The sequence below is a fragment of the Archocentrus centrarchus genome, chromosome 15 (genome assembly GCF_007364275.1).
Source record: "Archocentrus centrarchus isolate MPI-CPG fArcCen1 chromosome 15, fArcCen1, whole genome shotgun sequence".
NCBI lineage: Eukaryota > Metazoa > Chordata > Actinopteri > Cichliformes > Cichlidae > Archocentrus > Archocentrus centrarchus.
Window position 1 is genome coordinate 15,707,363 of NC_044360.1, and position 18,656 is coordinate 15,726,018.

The window sequence follows — 18,656 nt, forward strand, 5'->3', positions numbered from 1 at the left end:
CAAATCGCCACTAAATATAGCCACCAGTTTGTAGCATGTCCACATTGAAACTCACGCATCCTTAACTCCAAATAATGATTAAAAACTCCAACCTTAACTAATGTTTGCAGACATCAGCTGAAGTTGATGTCTTAACATATACACACAAATACACGCAAAAGCACATAATATGAGCATAAACGCACATTTATACACACGCAGATGGCACGTACTGAAGACACCATTTGGAGTGGTCACTGTGGCATTTCCCCTTGGGCCCAGCTCTGGCCTAATTCTGAATAACCACTACAGTCATGTGACTGACTCTTGATAACACAGAGAAAGCATGGCAGCAGCAGGGCCTGTGTGGTTCACTGAATTTGCTGTCTGTTTGCTTTAGAAAAACAACACAATGGCTACACTCAGAGCTTGCAATTAGTCATTTTAGAATCATTATTTGAAAGCAAAGCTCATCAATAAATAAAGCAGTGGGAAGACACACGGAGCAGAAAGGAAGGATGGTTTCATGTGTGCAACATGGGTACAGTCTAATTATGGAGCTACTGAATTTTAAACTGCATATAATGGCAACGTGAACTGCAAAGTAAGAAAAATAAGAACTGACGAGTTACCGTAGCACAAATAAAAACTAAGCCATACTCCAAGTACACATGTGCAAATAGATGGATACAATGTACTGCAACCATAGAGTTTAGTACTGTCGCATACAGAAAGTCATCTTATTATTTTTTAAACAATGTATTCCTTTAATTTAATCTATAGCTGCACTAAACGCAGCAGAGAGCTCTTTCCAGCATTAATATATATTAAAAAATGCTGACTGTGCGCTAAAGTACCTGAGCACCATCGCAGAAAGATACACAAAGCAGGAAATTACTTGATAAACTAAGTGGAGAATTTAGAAGCTAAAAAGCCAGACGGCCAGTTATATATTGTGAGAGCAGGTTTAATAGGAAGTGTTATGCAGAAACATTTATTGCAGTAAGCTTGGCTGAGGAAAATAAAGACACCATCCATTCTCATTACAAGGTGCAGTACTGTGCAAAAGTCTCGAGCTACCTCTCATATATTATGCCAGAAAAAAAAAATGGCACATTAGTGTAGTGATTTATTGAAACATGTACAAACATATATGGAAATAGCTCTTCTTTGAATGTCTGCTGCCTTTTGTTGCGTTCTCTGTCAAGATGATCCCACACTGTAATCCAATGAGTGAAAAAGTAGACAATGCCCAAAGAAAAACTTCAAAAGAACTTCTGGAGAACTATTGCTCAAGACCAACAAAGTCTGGCTTATTGGAAGCAAAATATAAACAAATTAGGGCTGACCCAAGACCTTTGCACAGTACTGTACATAAAACAGCAGTTGATCTGTATTACAATTTCCTATCCATAGGTCACCATTAGAATGCAAGATATTACACGTGACTGGTCTTACAAGAAAAAGAAGGCATTACCTCTGTAAGGTATTTCAGCTAAACTTAGATGAGAGGAGCTCAGTAGGTCCTTGGCACCCAAACAGATGCTGAGTCATTACATTCTTACACCTACACCCGGGGGTGACTCTGATGAGCGGCCCCTGAGAGACCCCTCCTCAAATGAACCCCTCACGACCCTAAAAAAAATTTTCTTCAGTCACGACATTTTTAAAAGTTGGGTTATCCTTTATAAATCCCCAAGGCAAAATTCATTCACAGCATATAATCCCTAGTGGGCAGTGCCTGAGGACAAACTCCAAGTCTAAGCCTGTGCCTTGATCAAAGAAAATTAACCCAGCAATTTTCTTCCTATGACTGTAGGAAACCAGTGAAAGCCTGCAGAGAACATGTAAACTTTCAAAGTTTAAAAGTTTATAAAACTGCATGGTAATGTTAACAGTCACACAGCTCAAACATAGCCATGAAATAATTAATGAAGCTTTAAATTTATATACTAGGGATGGGAACTAATCATTTTTATATAACGGCTCTTAAAGCAATTAATTAGCAATAACTATGGCCTGACAAAATTCAATTCAACATCCTAGAAATGGGTTCATATAAAAGAATTCTGCAGCAATGTCCAGGTGCCACTGGGAGCGCTTGGCAAATTAACTTTTCCTTAGTGTGAACATTACATATTATCAGTTTGTCATGGGATAAAAGTGGGTTGCCCATGAACTGACTCATTACTTCACCCGAACAACTATTCAAAACAAATTATAAGCCTTTTAATTCTGATATGCTTTGCCCAGTTATAGCACAGTTGCTTCTGTTATTGAATCCCACTATCTGTGTCACCTTCCCACACAAAGAGCATGTAAGACAAGACAAAATCCAGATTCCTGCTTTCAATGTCATTTCACACTCTGCAATCACAAGGGATTCCTGGCCACATGCTGCCAGTGTCCTGCAGAAAATAGATCTGCCCACCACAGGTCTTATTACTCCTTAAGCTCTGCCACAGCCTGGGGTTACACCATCGTGCCTGACAGGAAGAGGAGACGAGAGAGAGGGAGCAAGAGGAGGGAGGAGAGGTGGTGGGAGAGAAAGAAAGACAGCAGCAAGACATGTAGAGATTAGACAAGGAAAGAAGAAAGGTTGTGACATAAGAGGGAGAAGAGCGGAAGATGTAAAAGTGACAGCAGAAAAACTCTACTTGGAGTATCTTGGAGAATGCCTACATCACACTAGTTTTCCTCTAACTCCACTCTGCTTGTTACCTAAGCGAGCACTGCATACAAACATGCACAAACAGAAGAACAATTAATGCCACAGTCTTGCAGGATATTAAAGGTTTTCCCACATCAACCTCCTCTGACCACCACCTAACCCACCAGAAGATGGACCAGAGAGGTAAAAACTCATTCGCTTCTCAAGGGCAACAGAGTATGTTGATGATGACGTTCTAAAAATAGTCCTGAACACCTTCAGTCAGTCAGCAGGACCCAGTCATTCGTTAGCCTGCACATGACCTTGGCTATCTGCAGGAGTAACAGCAAAGGTTTACCCCTGAGGAAACAACAACAAAAACACGCCACTGCTGACATGACTAATGCTTAAAATCACCACACCAAATCTGAGTCACGCTTCATATACGAGAAATGTTGCACTCTTTGTTTTAGATTGTTACATTTTTTAGAATTCACGTGACCAGGTGTTAATAAATATGCTCAGACTGAAAAATACGGATGTGCCGAGGATAACTGAACGCCTAATAGCTTAGGTGCAGTATTTCTCCAGAGGACAGTACATGTAAGAGGCACAGCAGGGAGGGGTCTGTGAAGCTGAAAGAAGGCCAGGTTGGTACTCTGATTGATTTAGGTCAAGGCACCGCTACTAAAATAAGAAATACTTTAGCAACGACAAGGGCAATGGACAAATAAAATCCCTCCAGGGAAGCTAAAAATAGACAACTCAATTTTGTAATGTGAGTGCAAATGACTTCCCTCCTGCTGCAGGCATATCCTGTATTATTTATTTTAGTCTAAAGCTGCCTGTGAATGAAAGTAGCTCATTACTAACAGAAAGCACAATTTCATATAATGCAAACAGTAAAAAGAAACTACACCTTATTAAAGAGAAACAACAGATGAGTGTATTGTTAATTTACTTCAAAGCCAGTGCCATAGTGCAACAACTAAACTTCATGAAACAAATAACTCTTGTTTTGAACACAAACTAATTAACAGATACTAAACTGTGGTCATTCAGAAAGCGAATTTCTTTATCAGCACACTGGTGAAAGTTGCCAAGCAATTAAGTTGGCGCTGCTGGGTTCTGTTTGGTCTAATATCAGGTCACGTAATCAGGGCATTTAACAGAACTGTTGGGAGCAGTTTATGGTATGTATAATTCTGTATAATTCTGCTTTCAAGTTTCTTAAGGATACATGAACATTTATCAAGAAAAATGCAAAATGCATTCTAATGCAAAATTCAGTTTATCTTTTGTTAGTTATAAGTCCATTGTATAATCTTCAGTTCCGTCTGTGCTCAAGACAAGACAAGTAACACTTGTGTCACTAACAGCTTTATATAACCGATGGGGATATCCTCCTACAACGAATGAAAACATAAAATAAATGTAGAAGTCAGGATAACATTACAGCCCCATTTCAAAATAGAAACCCCTTCAGCAGACATCTTATTACCTTCTGCAAAACAATTTTGCCCTAATTTGGAGACCTTGCCCTAAACTTTTATCCAAATACTTTTAGTCACCCCTGGGTTAGTAACAATATAATACATACTCCAGCAAAAATGTGTTTTCAATATTAACAATATTCATTAAATGAAAACAATTTTAAGCATGCTGTAAGAGATTGATATCATTAATATTTCTACAAATACTTTTTGGTAACTACATCCTAGAAGAGAAACAAAAGATTTCCACTGAAAACAAATGAGAGAAAATACATACTGCCCTCTTGTCAAAGGGTCTATACTACATAATGTCTTTCTATTTATATAATCTATAACAATAAGCCAGATATAATACATACTTACAAGGTACTCACATCACATTATATTTGTGTGTGTACAGGAATATTACTGCATAATGCACTCATACGACATAATCTGCTGATATCAATGGATTTTATGTTACATTGCTATAATCGGGCGCCTGGGTGGCTTAGCGGTGAAGCCCGCAACCACATGCATATGCTGCGTTGTGGTGCGGGCGGCGCAGGTTCAAGTCCCTGCCTGTCGCCTGTTTGCCCGCGTGTCCTCCCCCATATCCTTCCCCCATTTCCTGTCTAGCCTAGAACTAATGTTACTATAAACAGACTGGCTCTTTACCCAGAAATATGGGATTCCCCAGTTTCTCACTACCTAGCTACTGCCAGCTATCCAGTGACCTAGGTCAGTTGCTAGATATGGGGAATTCCCACTTTCTCCAGTCAATACTGGTCAAGTAGTTACAGCCAATTACACAGCACAATATTATGAGACTAAGCCAATCAGGCATGAGAAAGATGCTGCATATCATTAGCATATATTAATCATAGCATTAGCAGCCTTAAATCCTCTATTTGTTTACTCTGCACTTCAAGTAAATACAGCCAAAGTGCACAAAGGATACTAAACATCCACGAACTATGAATATTGTGTTGCACATCTTTGAAGAGTAAAGAACAAATTTCATGGCCTTGTGGTTTTGGAGTCTGTAGACCATAAACATAAAACCTCATGGACAGACGCCCAGATGGACATATGAATATCATGTTGCACATCTCTGAAGGGTAAAGAATGCATATGCCAAATTTCATGGCTCAGCTCCTTGTGGTTTGGGAGTCTATAGACTGGAATGACAACAATATCCTCCTGCTCTATTTTGCATTGGAGAATAAAAAGTGAGATGGTCCTCAAAGGCTCTAATAGAAAATTTGCCCAGTTTTCTCTGCTCAGGTCACAGGACACTATAAAAAACTACTTTTGGCTGTTCACTTATTCACAAGGGGTCAGAACTCTTAGAGTTTAATGCTCTTTCTGACAAAACCCCAAAGGGATCTGTGTCTCCTCCTCTGATCAAATTGACAATCTTTCGCTTGTTAGGTAAATGTGTAAACCACTACACCTATTCACACTAAACTTGGAAGAACTGGGTTCAGTACTTTGCAAGCACACAAATGCAATGATTATTTCACTGGAACACAGACTATTTCACAACAATACTGTAATAATGTCACATCCAGTTGCTGTCATAAAAATTCATGAATAAAATTCTGAATAAATTCATGCAGGAAGGAGCATTTGGTAACAACATTCATAAATTTATGCTTTTTCTAAAATATGAAATGGATCACTAACACTAAAGCTTAAAGAATTAATCTGACTTGACAAAGACAACTGAAATATTTCACTTTAATCCAGGCTTAATTAATTTAAACAATCTTTTGGCTCAGCTACAGTGCCATGCTGTGGTCTTAAAAGAGCTTCCGCTTGACATTATGGGACATCAGGAAAAAAATTTAAAAAACATCATGGAAATATGCAGCCATTTGCAACAGCAAGTTTCCATGATAACTTTAATAAACAAAGAAACATACCAATTGCTATGTGACCTGGCTAATTGTCTCCAGTCTTTTCTTTCATGAGACCTCAATCACTTCGCAGTGCATCTGCATGATTTATAATGATGCTTTAGGAATATATGCTATACCATCATGTACAGCTTTACCATATGTAAACCAGGAAAGATTCTGAAAAATGTTCTCAGACCCTGCACAGATATCAAAAGCAATTACACAGCTTAATTTTTGTGGTGGAGGGAGAGAGACTCCATCGTAACAAAACTGTAACATGATGTTCCATAAAATTCACAAAAGATTTTTTGTCTATGAATATGTTTTTGACATTTAATATTTTCATATTTTCAGAGCAAGTGTTGAAGATAACTCAGTCATCTAGGAAGAGAAAATCCCCCTAAAAGCTTGGATAAAAATAATGAAATGGCTTCTTTTTTTTTTCTTTTAAGTGGGAGAGATTTTAGAAAAACGATGAAAATTTCATCTTGAAATGAGTCATTTTTCTTTCCCTCCTGCAACTTGTGGATTAAGACTGAATCCACTTGGGAATGGTGTCAACTATCACTTAATCCTTCTCATGGTTACACAGTCTTCTCTGATCCACACAGAAACAAAGTGATTCCATCCAGACAACAGTCAGGCGTTGTAAACACCCTATGTACTCTGTAGGCTACCCTTCATTGCACCACAGTCTCCTGTGCTTGTCTCACCGCTCAGCCATATTTCTCACCTTACCCTATTAATTAATAATCAGCCATTGCTTCTTTCCGATGATAGAGTTACAGGCACCAGATGCTGTTTTTGAAGCCTCTTTGAGACAAAATTGAGTTTATATGTCTATATAGATGTGCACTTCTGCACGTTAACGTGACTATGCAAGCGTGTGCACGCAAAAGTCTGCAAGTGTGATGTGGAGGGATCGAGAGAGGAGAGAATAGAAACAGAAGTGGAGCAGGAACAAGGGCATTCCTTTAAGAGCAGCCTGTAGAGACTTTGTCCTACATTCCTCTTTGTTTCATGGGAGCACAGAGAAGGGGGGGGGGGGGGGGGGGGGGGGGGGGGGTGTGAAGAATGAGGGATGGGCCAAGGTATTAAAGCAGATTCAGATGTAGGCGGGAGAGGACGCTGTATCCTCCCATTGAAAACATCACCAAAATAGCATCAGTTTGGCAAGTGAAGTCTGCCGCAGAGGAAGAGAAAAGGCAGTGCCTTATCTTGCATTATTATGTGCACCGTGGTAAACAACCACTTTGCAAAAATAAACAGATGGACAGTCCTTTTTTATTAAAGCGTCATATCATACCATTCATTCATTCATTCATTCAAAAACATAAACAGTCACCTTAACAACAACATGGTTGCCAAGTCAATGACTAGTAATATCTTTGCTAAACTGGGAGGGCATCCAATTACCAATTCCCAGCTTTAAAATTCTGTCTACAGTACCTCCTTCCACTGAAGGCTTTGATTGGGGTGGGTGGCTGGGTGGGGGGGTCTATGGAGAATATTGACCACCATAACTCCTGCCTGGAAAGTCCCACTTGCAGAAAGGTAGAAGAAAAACTGCTCCTGGGAGACTGGAACCTGGCCTCCAGAAAGCTACATTTTCTTCAGTGTTTTACCCATATGTGTCCTTGCCCCAAGCGGCTTCCCTGCATCACTGAAATAGACATAAAAGCCCATCATGCAGCTCCAGCCTCACGAGGTCCAACCCACATGCACTTATTCCACCACGTCTCTTTTTGCCATCACCACAGGGAATAAACCATAATCCTTCCCATTACTGTTGCCTTTTTTACAGACAATTTCAGAAGGATGTTCAGTTCACCCATGGCCAAAATAGCAGATTGGAGGGGGGGGGGGGGGGGGGGGGGGGGGGGGGGGGGTGAGCCATTGAGCCTGAATAGTCCATGAGTCTGGAGTAATTGCTGCCATTAAAAGAGTGACCTATAAATCTACGCTCATTGATTTCTCAGTCATTAACATTTAGTGGCGAGGATGCTGGTGGGAGAGAAGGTCATCTGGACTGCTTTTTTAGCACAAGCATTTGGTGAAGAATGTGAGTCTCATGATTGTAATGTATAATTTTTTTTTTGCATCCAATATACATGCATATGTAACATCACAAAAATGATAACAGGAAAAATGTATATCGATAATTTGCACCCTTTTGTAGAAGGTTTTTGGACTGCATGGGCTTCACAAATGCAAACATGGAGTAAAACTTAAAGCTTATGACTGGTGTAAGTGACAGATTGTGTAGACACAACATGTAATTTGTACAATGGCCAGCGTGACACGCCCTGGATTATTTTGAGGCCAACAGCTGCAACTTCAGATATCATTTGCAGTTAGACATTAGAGCAAATTGCTGCTGAGACAAAGATGTCTTTCTCAGTAGACAGTTGAATAAGAATTGGTATGTGGTCAGCTGACATGTAACAAATGGTATAGAGCACATATGAGCCTTCAGCTGCTGCAGTGAAAGTATAACCATAACACAATCCTGGTCCTTCCTTGGGGTTGATTAGTAGCCTCCCTGAGTGGAAGTGCACACGTGACAAGTGACAAATGACAAGCTTGAGCTAATGACAGCGGTAAGGGTAAAGAGAGCCTCAGCTTAATAGTGCATAGAGACATCAGGTCAGTGCCTCTTTGGAAGCTGAATCACAAAGACACTTAAAGGTTGCATTGTAACATACATTGATGAAATACTACAGAGTAAACTACAGCTATGCAGTAAAATTCTATAAATGTTATGTTTTGAACCTTGCCTTTTTTCATCTAATAACATCAGTTTTCTGTTTCTTTGTTAACAAAGACTGCTAAAGTGTGAGGTTATTTTCATACCTGATTTTTTTTTTTCAATTCAATTTATTTTTGTTTCCATTTATATAGAGCAAAATCTAAATTGAAAAACAGTCATTTCAGGGCATTTGAAATATTAAGACCTATACAAGAAAGCTAATGATTCCCTTTGAGCAAGTACAGTACTTGTTTGTTGTTGATTACTACATATATATTATCACTATGTGATGAGTACAATTCAGCAAAGCATGTAAAATATATCTGTGTAGATTCTCAGTTATCCAGGTCATAGTAGTCTCTGGAGCTTGAAAAAGGCGACTGGACTTCTTTTTTGTTTCTTGAAGACGTTTCACCTCTCATCCGAAAGGCTTCTTCAGTTCTCAACCAAATGGTGGAGAGACCCATGGTGGAGAGAGGGGTTTAAATACCTGGGTCTCTCCACCATTTGGTTGAGAACTGAAGAAGCCTTTCGGATGAGAGGTGAAACGTCTTCAAGAAACAAAAAAGAAGTCCAGTCGCCTTTTTTCAAGCTCCAGAGACCATGTAAAATATACATTTACCAGCCACTTGATAAGTTACAAACTTACTGATATGGGGTTAGATGGTTGGACCCCTTTTTTGCCTTCAGAACTATCTTCATTTATTGTGCTGGTAACATTCCTCAGAGATTTTAGTCCATATTGACATGATATCATCACACAGTTGCTGCAGATTTGTTGACTGCACATCCATGATGCAAATCTCCCATACCACCACATCCCAAAGATGCTCTATTGAGATCTGGTGACTGTGGAGGCCATTTGAGTACAGTGAACTCATTGGGATGTTCAAGCAACCTATTTGAGATGATTTGAGCTTTGTGACATGGCATGTCACAAAGTGACTGAAAGACAGGTACTGTACACTGTGGGATGCACATGGTCAGCAACAATCCTCAAGTAGACTGGGGTATTTAAACCATGCTCAGTTGCTACAGTATTAAGGAGACCAAAGTGTGCCAAAAATATCCCCCACTCTGTTAACACCACCACCAGCCAGAGCGTTGATACAAGGCAGGATGGATCCATGCTTTCATTTTGTTTATGCCCTACATCTCAATGTCACATCAGAAATTGAGACTCATCAGGCCAGGCGACATTTTTCCAGTGTACTGTTATGCAAATTGTAGACTGTTCTTAGCTGACAGGAGTGGCACCTGGTGGGTCTTCTACTGCTGTAAGCCCATCTACTTCAAGGTTCAACGTGGTTGTAACAACTGATTATATGAGTTACTGGTACCCTCCTATTTCCTCGAAGAAGTGTGACAATTCTCCTTTGACCTAATAATAATAATAACTCCAAAGAGGTTGAGCAGGAAGAAAACGGGGTGGGGGAGAATATATATGAAGTGATACAGAGATGTGAAGGAAGATGTAAAGGTTTTTATCCCGAGGTACAAATGAGTGACTGGATTCATCCCATGAATAATTTTCATCTGGTGCAAAGAGATAAGCCTGAATAAGTTGGATTGCATTTCAGATTTACTTCTTTTGAGAAATTTGCATCTCTATTCCTGTTTCAGACTTTGATCCCTCAAGACATAATTTCACAGTTAACACTAGTAATAAAGCAAAAATAAAGTACTGAAGCTAGGCATTACTTGAAGGAATAAATATGGTGACATAGTAGCACCCAGTTTCTTCCTTGTATGATTAGTAAGTTATGATAACATTACAGTCAACATTCCATTACCCCAGGCACTGTAGCTGGTAAATCACTAATGCATAAAATTAAGTGCAGCCAAAGGCACACAGTGTTCTGTTGGGCATTGCCATACGTTGTTGATCTTAATTTTCAGCATGAAAACTACATGAATTAACTTTAACATATTTGGAAACAGTAACTATGGTTACAATGGTGCATATGGAAAGTAGCATTATCCAAAGAATTTGCCCCAGAAATAACACTTTTGATTGTTACTGAATGAAAAAAGGAACTTTCTGTAAAATCAGAAAACATATAGTATATTACAGGTTTTGTTGAATAATAGAGTTTTAGCATTAGTAATGTACACATTGGAACCAATCCCTTTATCACACCTCCTGTCAACGCAAAGTAGGTTGAGTAAAATGTTTTTTTGGCTGTTCCTTTTAGCTGCTATACTTTTTTTTTAGCCAGTAATTTAGTATCTGGAGTCTAGTCTGACTAGGATACTTGCTGCCAGAGCTAATAACAAAATATCTTTTACTAGAGAGAATCAGAAAACTATCCCTTCAAAAGGTACAGTTAGAGTCTGAATGGTGTGAAAGTAGCTGCAATGGATATCGGAGAGATGCCAGGCCTGCAATCTGTCTCTGGGTGACTGCCAGCCAGGGATACGCATAAACTGACAATGCCCACACAACCGTACTCACACACGCAGAGACAAGCTCCCCAACACATACAGTATCTGCCTATCTCTGTTACCATGGAAACTGATAGCCCTCCCATTGACAAATCCTCAGATGCAGATGCGCGCTTGTGTGTGTGTGTGCATCTGTGACCGTACAGTATGTGTGAGCATGGCTGCTTCTTGAGTGCTTGTGGGGGTGTTGATATGTGCGTTTGCATTTCAGAGATTGCACTCTCTGAAGATGAGTAAGCACACATGTGCAACTATCATTCAGATACAGCACGCAGGCCAGAATAAATGCACGTAACAAATACCGGACACGCAAATTTCATTTAATCCAAGTTTGTCATATAGCTGCTGGAACATGAGTGACATTTCACCTTAATGTCATGAGATCGATACTTACTCTGAGGAGTCTATAAAGTATATTCCGAGGGCCCCGATGCTGAGCGCAAAGACTAACACCACCTAAGGAGAGAAAAAGAGACAAAAGAGAAATTACTTTCATGCAGTTCCATTATGCTCATTAATACAATTTCTGGTAAACAAAGCACTGTATTCATCTGGGCTGGACACAATTTGCAACACTAGTTACAGCATCTGTAATTAAATAGTGGCTTGCATCCTGCAGGTGGCAGAATGGGAAGGCATTTTCAAAAAGCACGTGCTAAATAATGAATGACAACTCTCATGTCAGCAAATACCGCTTATTGAACACAGGCAGTGTACAAAAGAAGCCGGCACAATCGCAGGGAGCAAAGGGAGGGTGCACTATTTGTAAGCTCATGAGAGGAGCAGCAACAGTGCGTGTTTAAGGGTATTAAGAGGAAGCACTTAGAGAAGACCACAACTATCAAGTGTTGACATGTGCTCCTCAACTACTACACTGAAACAATGCATTATGCTAGACTGCGGTCTGTAATGTTACTGTGATGATCACTTGCATTAATACCATCAGTTTTAAAATCTGGCAGAGATTTGAGTCTTAAAACACTGCTATAAATGAGTTACATGTAGATTGATCTCGTAGTATATACAAAAAACTAAAACTTGGATCGCTTAAAAAAAAAAAAAAAAAAAAAAAAAAAAATCACAGTGACAAAGACTTCAAGACAGAAGCTGTTTGAAAAGACCCAATTATGAGCAAATACGTGTTTCTTCTCGTTTCACACTGTCAGTAAAAATGTGCCACAATAATCCCCTGCAGCAACATTAGGGATCACATCACCATCAGCCTCGCTATGATCATCACAATCACCTTCAAAACAGCTGACCAATGTAGCGTTGTACATATAATAGTTCCTCTCCTAAGATCCTTTCTCCTATTCAGCCATCTCACAATAGAAGCTCGCCATCCCTGCTGATTGTGCCATTTATTATTGATGATGGGAGCTTGATAACTTTCATGTGACGGTCCCTTGTATTGATCCAGTGCATTGTGCCTGAGGTAAACACCCCATCTCTCATTACATTTTTAATAGTTCCCTGTTTGAACAGAGAATGATGGCCATTCTGGGCCCAGAGTGGTCAAGGGAAAGAATAACTAAGCAAGCTAAAGACATCAATGTGGTCCCACACAAAAGACACTCTACGATAACGCCGGGATGTTTTGAATGAAAGGCACTCCACTGCTCTGAATAGCAAAGGTAATAGTCTATTATAGGGCATTATCTCATACTAACGTTGCCTTGTTGTGCATTTTCCCAAAAGATGGTCATAGATAGTATTTGGCAGGTACTTGTTGAGCACCAAAATCAAACTGAGTAAACTTATGAGGCTTTTTTTCTTTTAAGGGGATCTAATCAGTTTTATACCATTACCTGTTTGTGGTCGCACTACAGCATAAAAATCTGTATAAAGCATTTTGTGGCCTCTTAAAGAGGAGACTGACACATTGACTAAAGCCATGTGTGCTTAGTTACCTTCTAGCAATAGATCTGTAACAAATAGCACATCTTGCCTCACTACATGTGATAACTGACTCATAAGCAGAGTTCAGACTGTCAGGAGGTGGTGGTAGACGAGGTGTTATCTTGCATAGGCAGATGCCTAATCATCTGGTGTCTGGTATGCCAAAAATTCTGACTGGTAGCATGGCCATTGCTCTAATACCAAATCCACCCGTAATTTTTGAGTATGACAGAATTACAGCATACAGCAGACGAATATAGGAGAGTCTGCTGTAAATTCCAAGTCTGACAATACTATGGGAGTACAACGCTAATCACTGGCACAATCCTTTACTGTTTCAGTGAGAGCAAAAAATAAAATTAAAAAAAAAAAAAGAAAAGGTTCCGACCTCAAGTCTCAGGAAAGGTGGAAATGTACAAATGAAAGTTAACCTCAGTCAATTGATGCTTACAATCCCCTCAACTGAAAACAGCGACAGACCAAAAACTCATTAGGAAAATTTTACTGAGTTCATAAGTAAATAACAAGTAGGACATTTTTTACAGATTTGCAAATAGAAGACTTGCACACCCTGTTGGACATAAGAAAGAGTGCAGATTTAAGTTTACTTCTGTGTTAGCTTCATTTTTCAGACCCTGATGCAATGTCCAGCTGCAATGTGCACTGTATTTTAGTAATCATTTTTATCACTCATATTTTTATTATTTTATTATTTATTGTCTGAGGCACCTACAAAGGAATGCATTTTAAATTTCGTTGTGCAACTTCTGTGTACAATGACAATAAAGATTCTGATTCTGATTCTGATTCTGATATATACAGTCTATACCTAACACATTAACAGGAGAATACATTTACAGTGGTTTGTAGCTATATGTACTGGTTCCATTCCAGCCCACTGCTTGGCGCTGCAAGAATGAAATTGCAGTGAAGTTATATATATAGTATCTTCAGCATTAAATTATTACAGCAATACAGAACAAGCAAGAAAATGCACAGAAAATGGAAACAACGCAGTTAACACTGAATACCCAGCTTTGAGCTGAGGAGATAAGAAGCGTCATCATCTTAAAATGACCCAGTTATTCAACTGTGGTTGGCAGCCCCCAGCCCCCACTACTCACACATCTTTTGCAAACACACACACACACACACACACACACACACACACACACACACACACACACACACTGCATTTTTCCTCCCTCTCATTCTCTATTATCTATAAGGGCTAACTTTTGACCTCAAAACCAAATCTACCAAGGGCAACCGACTGAGCATCCGCCACTTCAAATCAAGACCAATGTAATAAAAACTACAACAGTGGTAATGGCAAAAGGGTATTCCCTCTAGTTCCAAAAAGAAATTAAAAAAGGAACCTCAGCAGCAGCAGTAGAAGGATTACTAAATATAGCTGCTGCATCTGTAATACCTCGAAATTATTTTGGGGGCTATTTATGTGCACATTCCATGATTCAAATGTGATTAAATGGCATCAGTGAGTCACATTTATTATCAGCTGGAATATGCCAGCATCATGTCAGAGGAGCAGCTTTTGGGCATGATGTCTATGTTTTCTATTTAATAGCTGTGTAGGTTTTCATTGGTGTATCCCCTTCTATATTTAAAGTGCTAAGCTAAATCTTTCAAATGCTTTCAGAGGTGCACTTCAGCACGCATACTGGAAGACTAGAAGTGTAAACAGGGCAGCAACAAATTGTGTGTGTGTGTGTGTGTGTGTTTGTGTGTGAACTTGAATGTGTTAGGGTTTCAGGTTCCCCTACTGCAAGCAGGCTAAATGTGGGAGCTCTCAAATGACACGATCAGAATTGTAAACACATAATAACACTAACTTACACATATAAACACACATGCAAGTCTGACACTCTCAGTTGATTTGTAAGTCCAAAGAATTTTAAAAGACCATCACAGCTTGCCATTGGAAGTGTCCTAAAATTTCACACATGACTTCCTTCCCAACAAGGAAGTCTCTTAACTGCACTTTGTGACAAGAAGCAGAATCCGACAGGCAGGTGAGAAATCATTGCACATTAAGGGCACTGGCTATTTACAGTGGACAAAAAATTAATTAAAAAAATCATCATCAGTCATGTTGATTAAGAAACAATATTTCCTGGTCATTTAGAGGTGGCACGAACTGTAGTTCTTCTAGCTGCCATTTTACACTGCCTGGCAGTCCCCATAGGCTCCCAAATTTACAGCACTAAAAATAAAAAAGATGGTTCTGGCCAGTATTGATAATCACCCTCCTCAGAACAACTCTGAGGAGGGTGATAGTATACAACTCCCTGTATACTAGAGTTAGAGGTGTGGCTGCTTTGGCTGATAAGTGTCCCAAACGCAGGTAAGCTGCAACCAATCAGTGTCTGTCTGCCCTCACCTCCACTACTTTGAGTCAGTAAACTGGACCTCTCCACTGTTGGTGGCTTTTGGAGGGCAGTTTGAATGGGCTATCTGACTAATATTAGGCTAGTTAGCCTGCTGTGTGGTACAGACCATCCAAGGAGGGTTTTTTCCTTTCTAGTCAAAGTGTTGCTTTGCGCTGCACCAATGACTGTTTACGGATGCAGTTTGCTAAGGCCTAAGTCACACCGGCCTAGAGAGGGATTAATCACTGGTTGCAAAGGAAAAAATTGTATTCACAGCTGGTTGCTGGCAGCCACTGTGAAATCAATTACTAAAGTCCTATTCACACAGGCCTAGAGAACTGTCAGTGATTCCTTGGCAACTGACAATCACTAGGGAAAAGTATGTATTCTGTGACTGGCTGGTAAGTGGCTTCCGGAGGCTGGAGTCTGCTGGCAGTCACTAGCCTAACATTGGCCATAAAGCGGTACATAGTGCTGCAGCAAAAGTCTCCTTGCGATTGCTCACAAGGAGACAACCCATAGTTTGCATGGCAAACACCAACTGGTGTGCAAACGGTCAGCAACTACTCACAGAGCGGTGGTAAAATTATGAAAAGTGTAAACCAGAAAGAGAGATCATTCGCCTTCAAAATATAAGCTGCACCTCTTCAAATGCGTTGGTTGCTGTGGTAAGGCACAATGTTTACTTTAAAAGGCAAACAATCGCTGCTTCCAGTGTGCTCACACTTTCTCAAGTTTCACTACACCTTGGACTCTAAAGTGGTAAGTGTTGGTAGACAAGTCAACATCTTTCAGCCAAGTAAGGTGACTTTTTTCTTCAGGTTAAAAATGACTTTCATAGCCTCTTACTCTTCACATAGCGTGTCCATGCCTTGACTCATATATATGGAATTAAAATGGAAGTTTGAATCTGATGTTATTTTAATTCATTTATTAAATTAAGAAAAACTTTCACTGCAGAAATGATTAAAGCATTTTGTGGCTGCAGAGGTAGTCCTAATATGTATGCTACTGCTTCATACAAATATAAGCATGTATGTATTCATGCATGCTACTGAGTTTCTGGAGAGGATTTAAACAATAATGTGAATAATGCCCCCCCCCCCCCCCCCCCCCCCCCCCCTTTAAGAGAGTGACATGAAGACTTTCTAGGAATCCTGATTGGTTTCCAAAGATTACATGAGTGGGAATCCTCGGTGGGAAGTCAAGAATGCCCATCAGCACTGTATGGCATCAGGATAAGCTTGTTCATTAATCCAGCCTGGCTTGCTGGGTTAGCCAGGAAGAAGAGCTCCAAAATGTGTGATTGATGCCTCAGCCAGAAAGGATTTCAGAGGTCCACAGCCAAAAAAAAAAAATCTCTGGCCAATCCAGTTTAGAGTTTCTGTTTTTCTATGGTTTAAATCCCTAAACACATAAAATACATTGTTTTGTTTTTCCATCCATCCATTCTCTTCCACCTATCCTTTTCAGGGTCGCGGGGGGGGGGGGGGGGGGGGGGGGGGGGGTCGAGCCTATCCCAGCTATCATGGGGAGGAAACCAGAGAACCTGGAGAAAACCCACACAGACAAGGGGAGAACATGCAAACTCCACGCAGAAAGGCTAAGGTGAATTCAAACCACGACCTTCTCGCTGTGAAGCAACAGTGCTAACCACCATGCCACCTGTTTTGTTTTTTTAAAAAAGACTTCAAAAGAATGAACAGCTTTATACAATAATTCATATTCTATACAGGTTTTCGCTGAATAATTGACCTGTCAGTGAAACGGAAAAGAGATGCAACGCTAAAGCTTTCCCCTTTCTCATCAACTTGCCACAATGTTTGCACTGCAGAACAAGTATTTGCATCAATTCCAAGTGTTTGCTTTCATAACATACACTCCCACATTATCAGCCATGGCTCTATGCTGTCAATGCAGATTGAGATGCACTAGGAAACAGAATCGCATGTCACTGTGAGGCAGAAGTGTGAGCCTCTCTCTGAGGGAATGTCAACAAAGGAAACCTCCATTAAACTTTGATGGCATACACCCATACATCAGCACACATCCTGATATCCCCTGTCAGAACAACACACTCTATATTCCAGCCACACACTGCATAACTCAACCAAGACTACTGATTCGCACTGCGAGGCTCAACAGAGGTACCACAAGCATACCAATTCATCCCAGAGTGTTCCTACCAAGTGGAATGCAATAATTGAACAAAGGCAGCTTTGGAAAGTATGTGATTATTAATAACAGGAGCTATACACATTCTGATGTTCAGAATATGGAAAAAGGACTGGAAAAAGACCTAATGAGCCTAAGCTATTTAGTAACATTTTTCCTGAATCAAAATATAAACCAAAAATCAAATATTCTGATTGTTGGGGGTAATTTATAGGTTTCCTTTTGAGGCAACCTTGAATTAAAGCAATCTAGTTCTACTCTATCGAGGTACTGGAAAGTCCACTTCAGACTGATGATCAGCCTGCTGATAGCTAACCTCTGAACAGAGTTTCCCTTGGCATGATTGCTAATTGCCACCTTCACTACAAAAAGCACTTTCCAAATTAAATGTGGCTTCAAAATTGTGTTTATTTTTTTATAAAGTTAGAATTCTATTTATTTTTTATTATACTCTCTTCCCCACTTTACAATTTTAAATTAAGAGAGGCACAAAGGACAAAACCAGGCAGCAAACCAGCTGAAGCTCAAGTGAGTCGTGCATTGGTCTGTGTCAGGTTTTTTCCATTATTTAAATCCACTGTAGACTCAGAGTTTATTTTAGCCAAGTCTAATGGGGAAAGAGATGGAGGAGCTGAGTACTGAACTAGTCACTTGTAATGAAATGTCTACCCCTACAATTATAGTATCTCAGTAATATTTGATACTTCTCATCTGTCTAGTGTTTTTCTTTTTAAAAGCTGTTATATGGGTCGCTTTTTTGTTTTTTTTAAGAAAAGATTCTGAGGTTTTATGAGATTGAATTGTCTGGTTGGAGTGAAGGAGGAAGACTACTGCTGGCTCTAAATGATGCACAAGGCAACACAATCCTGTCTCCTTTCTCTCTACTCATATCTTGTCCTGGCTGACTCTCTCTCACAGCTAGCTCAATTTGTGTTACCATCCAAGGTCACACAGTGGCTGTCTCTGGGGTCTCCAGGGAACGGTTGAATAGAG

General features: G+C 39.9%; 1 protein-coding gene across 5 annotated transcripts in view; it reads right to left on the minus strand.

Annotated features, from left to right (window-relative positions):
* The window catches only part of kcnma1a (potassium large conductance calcium-activated channel, subfamily M, alpha member 1a), a 161,118-nt gene that overhangs the window by 68,621 nt on the left and 73,841 nt on the right, over positions 1-18,656 (minus strand). For all 5 annotated transcript variants that reach the window (XM_030748487.1, XM_030748486.1, XM_030748483.1 and 2 more), the window contains exon 3: positions 11,594-11,655. In XM_030748487.1, coding sequence (XP_030604347.1) covers positions 11,594-11,655 — 62 coding nt within the window. The remainder of the gene's footprint in view (positions 1-11,593; positions 11,656-18,656) is intronic.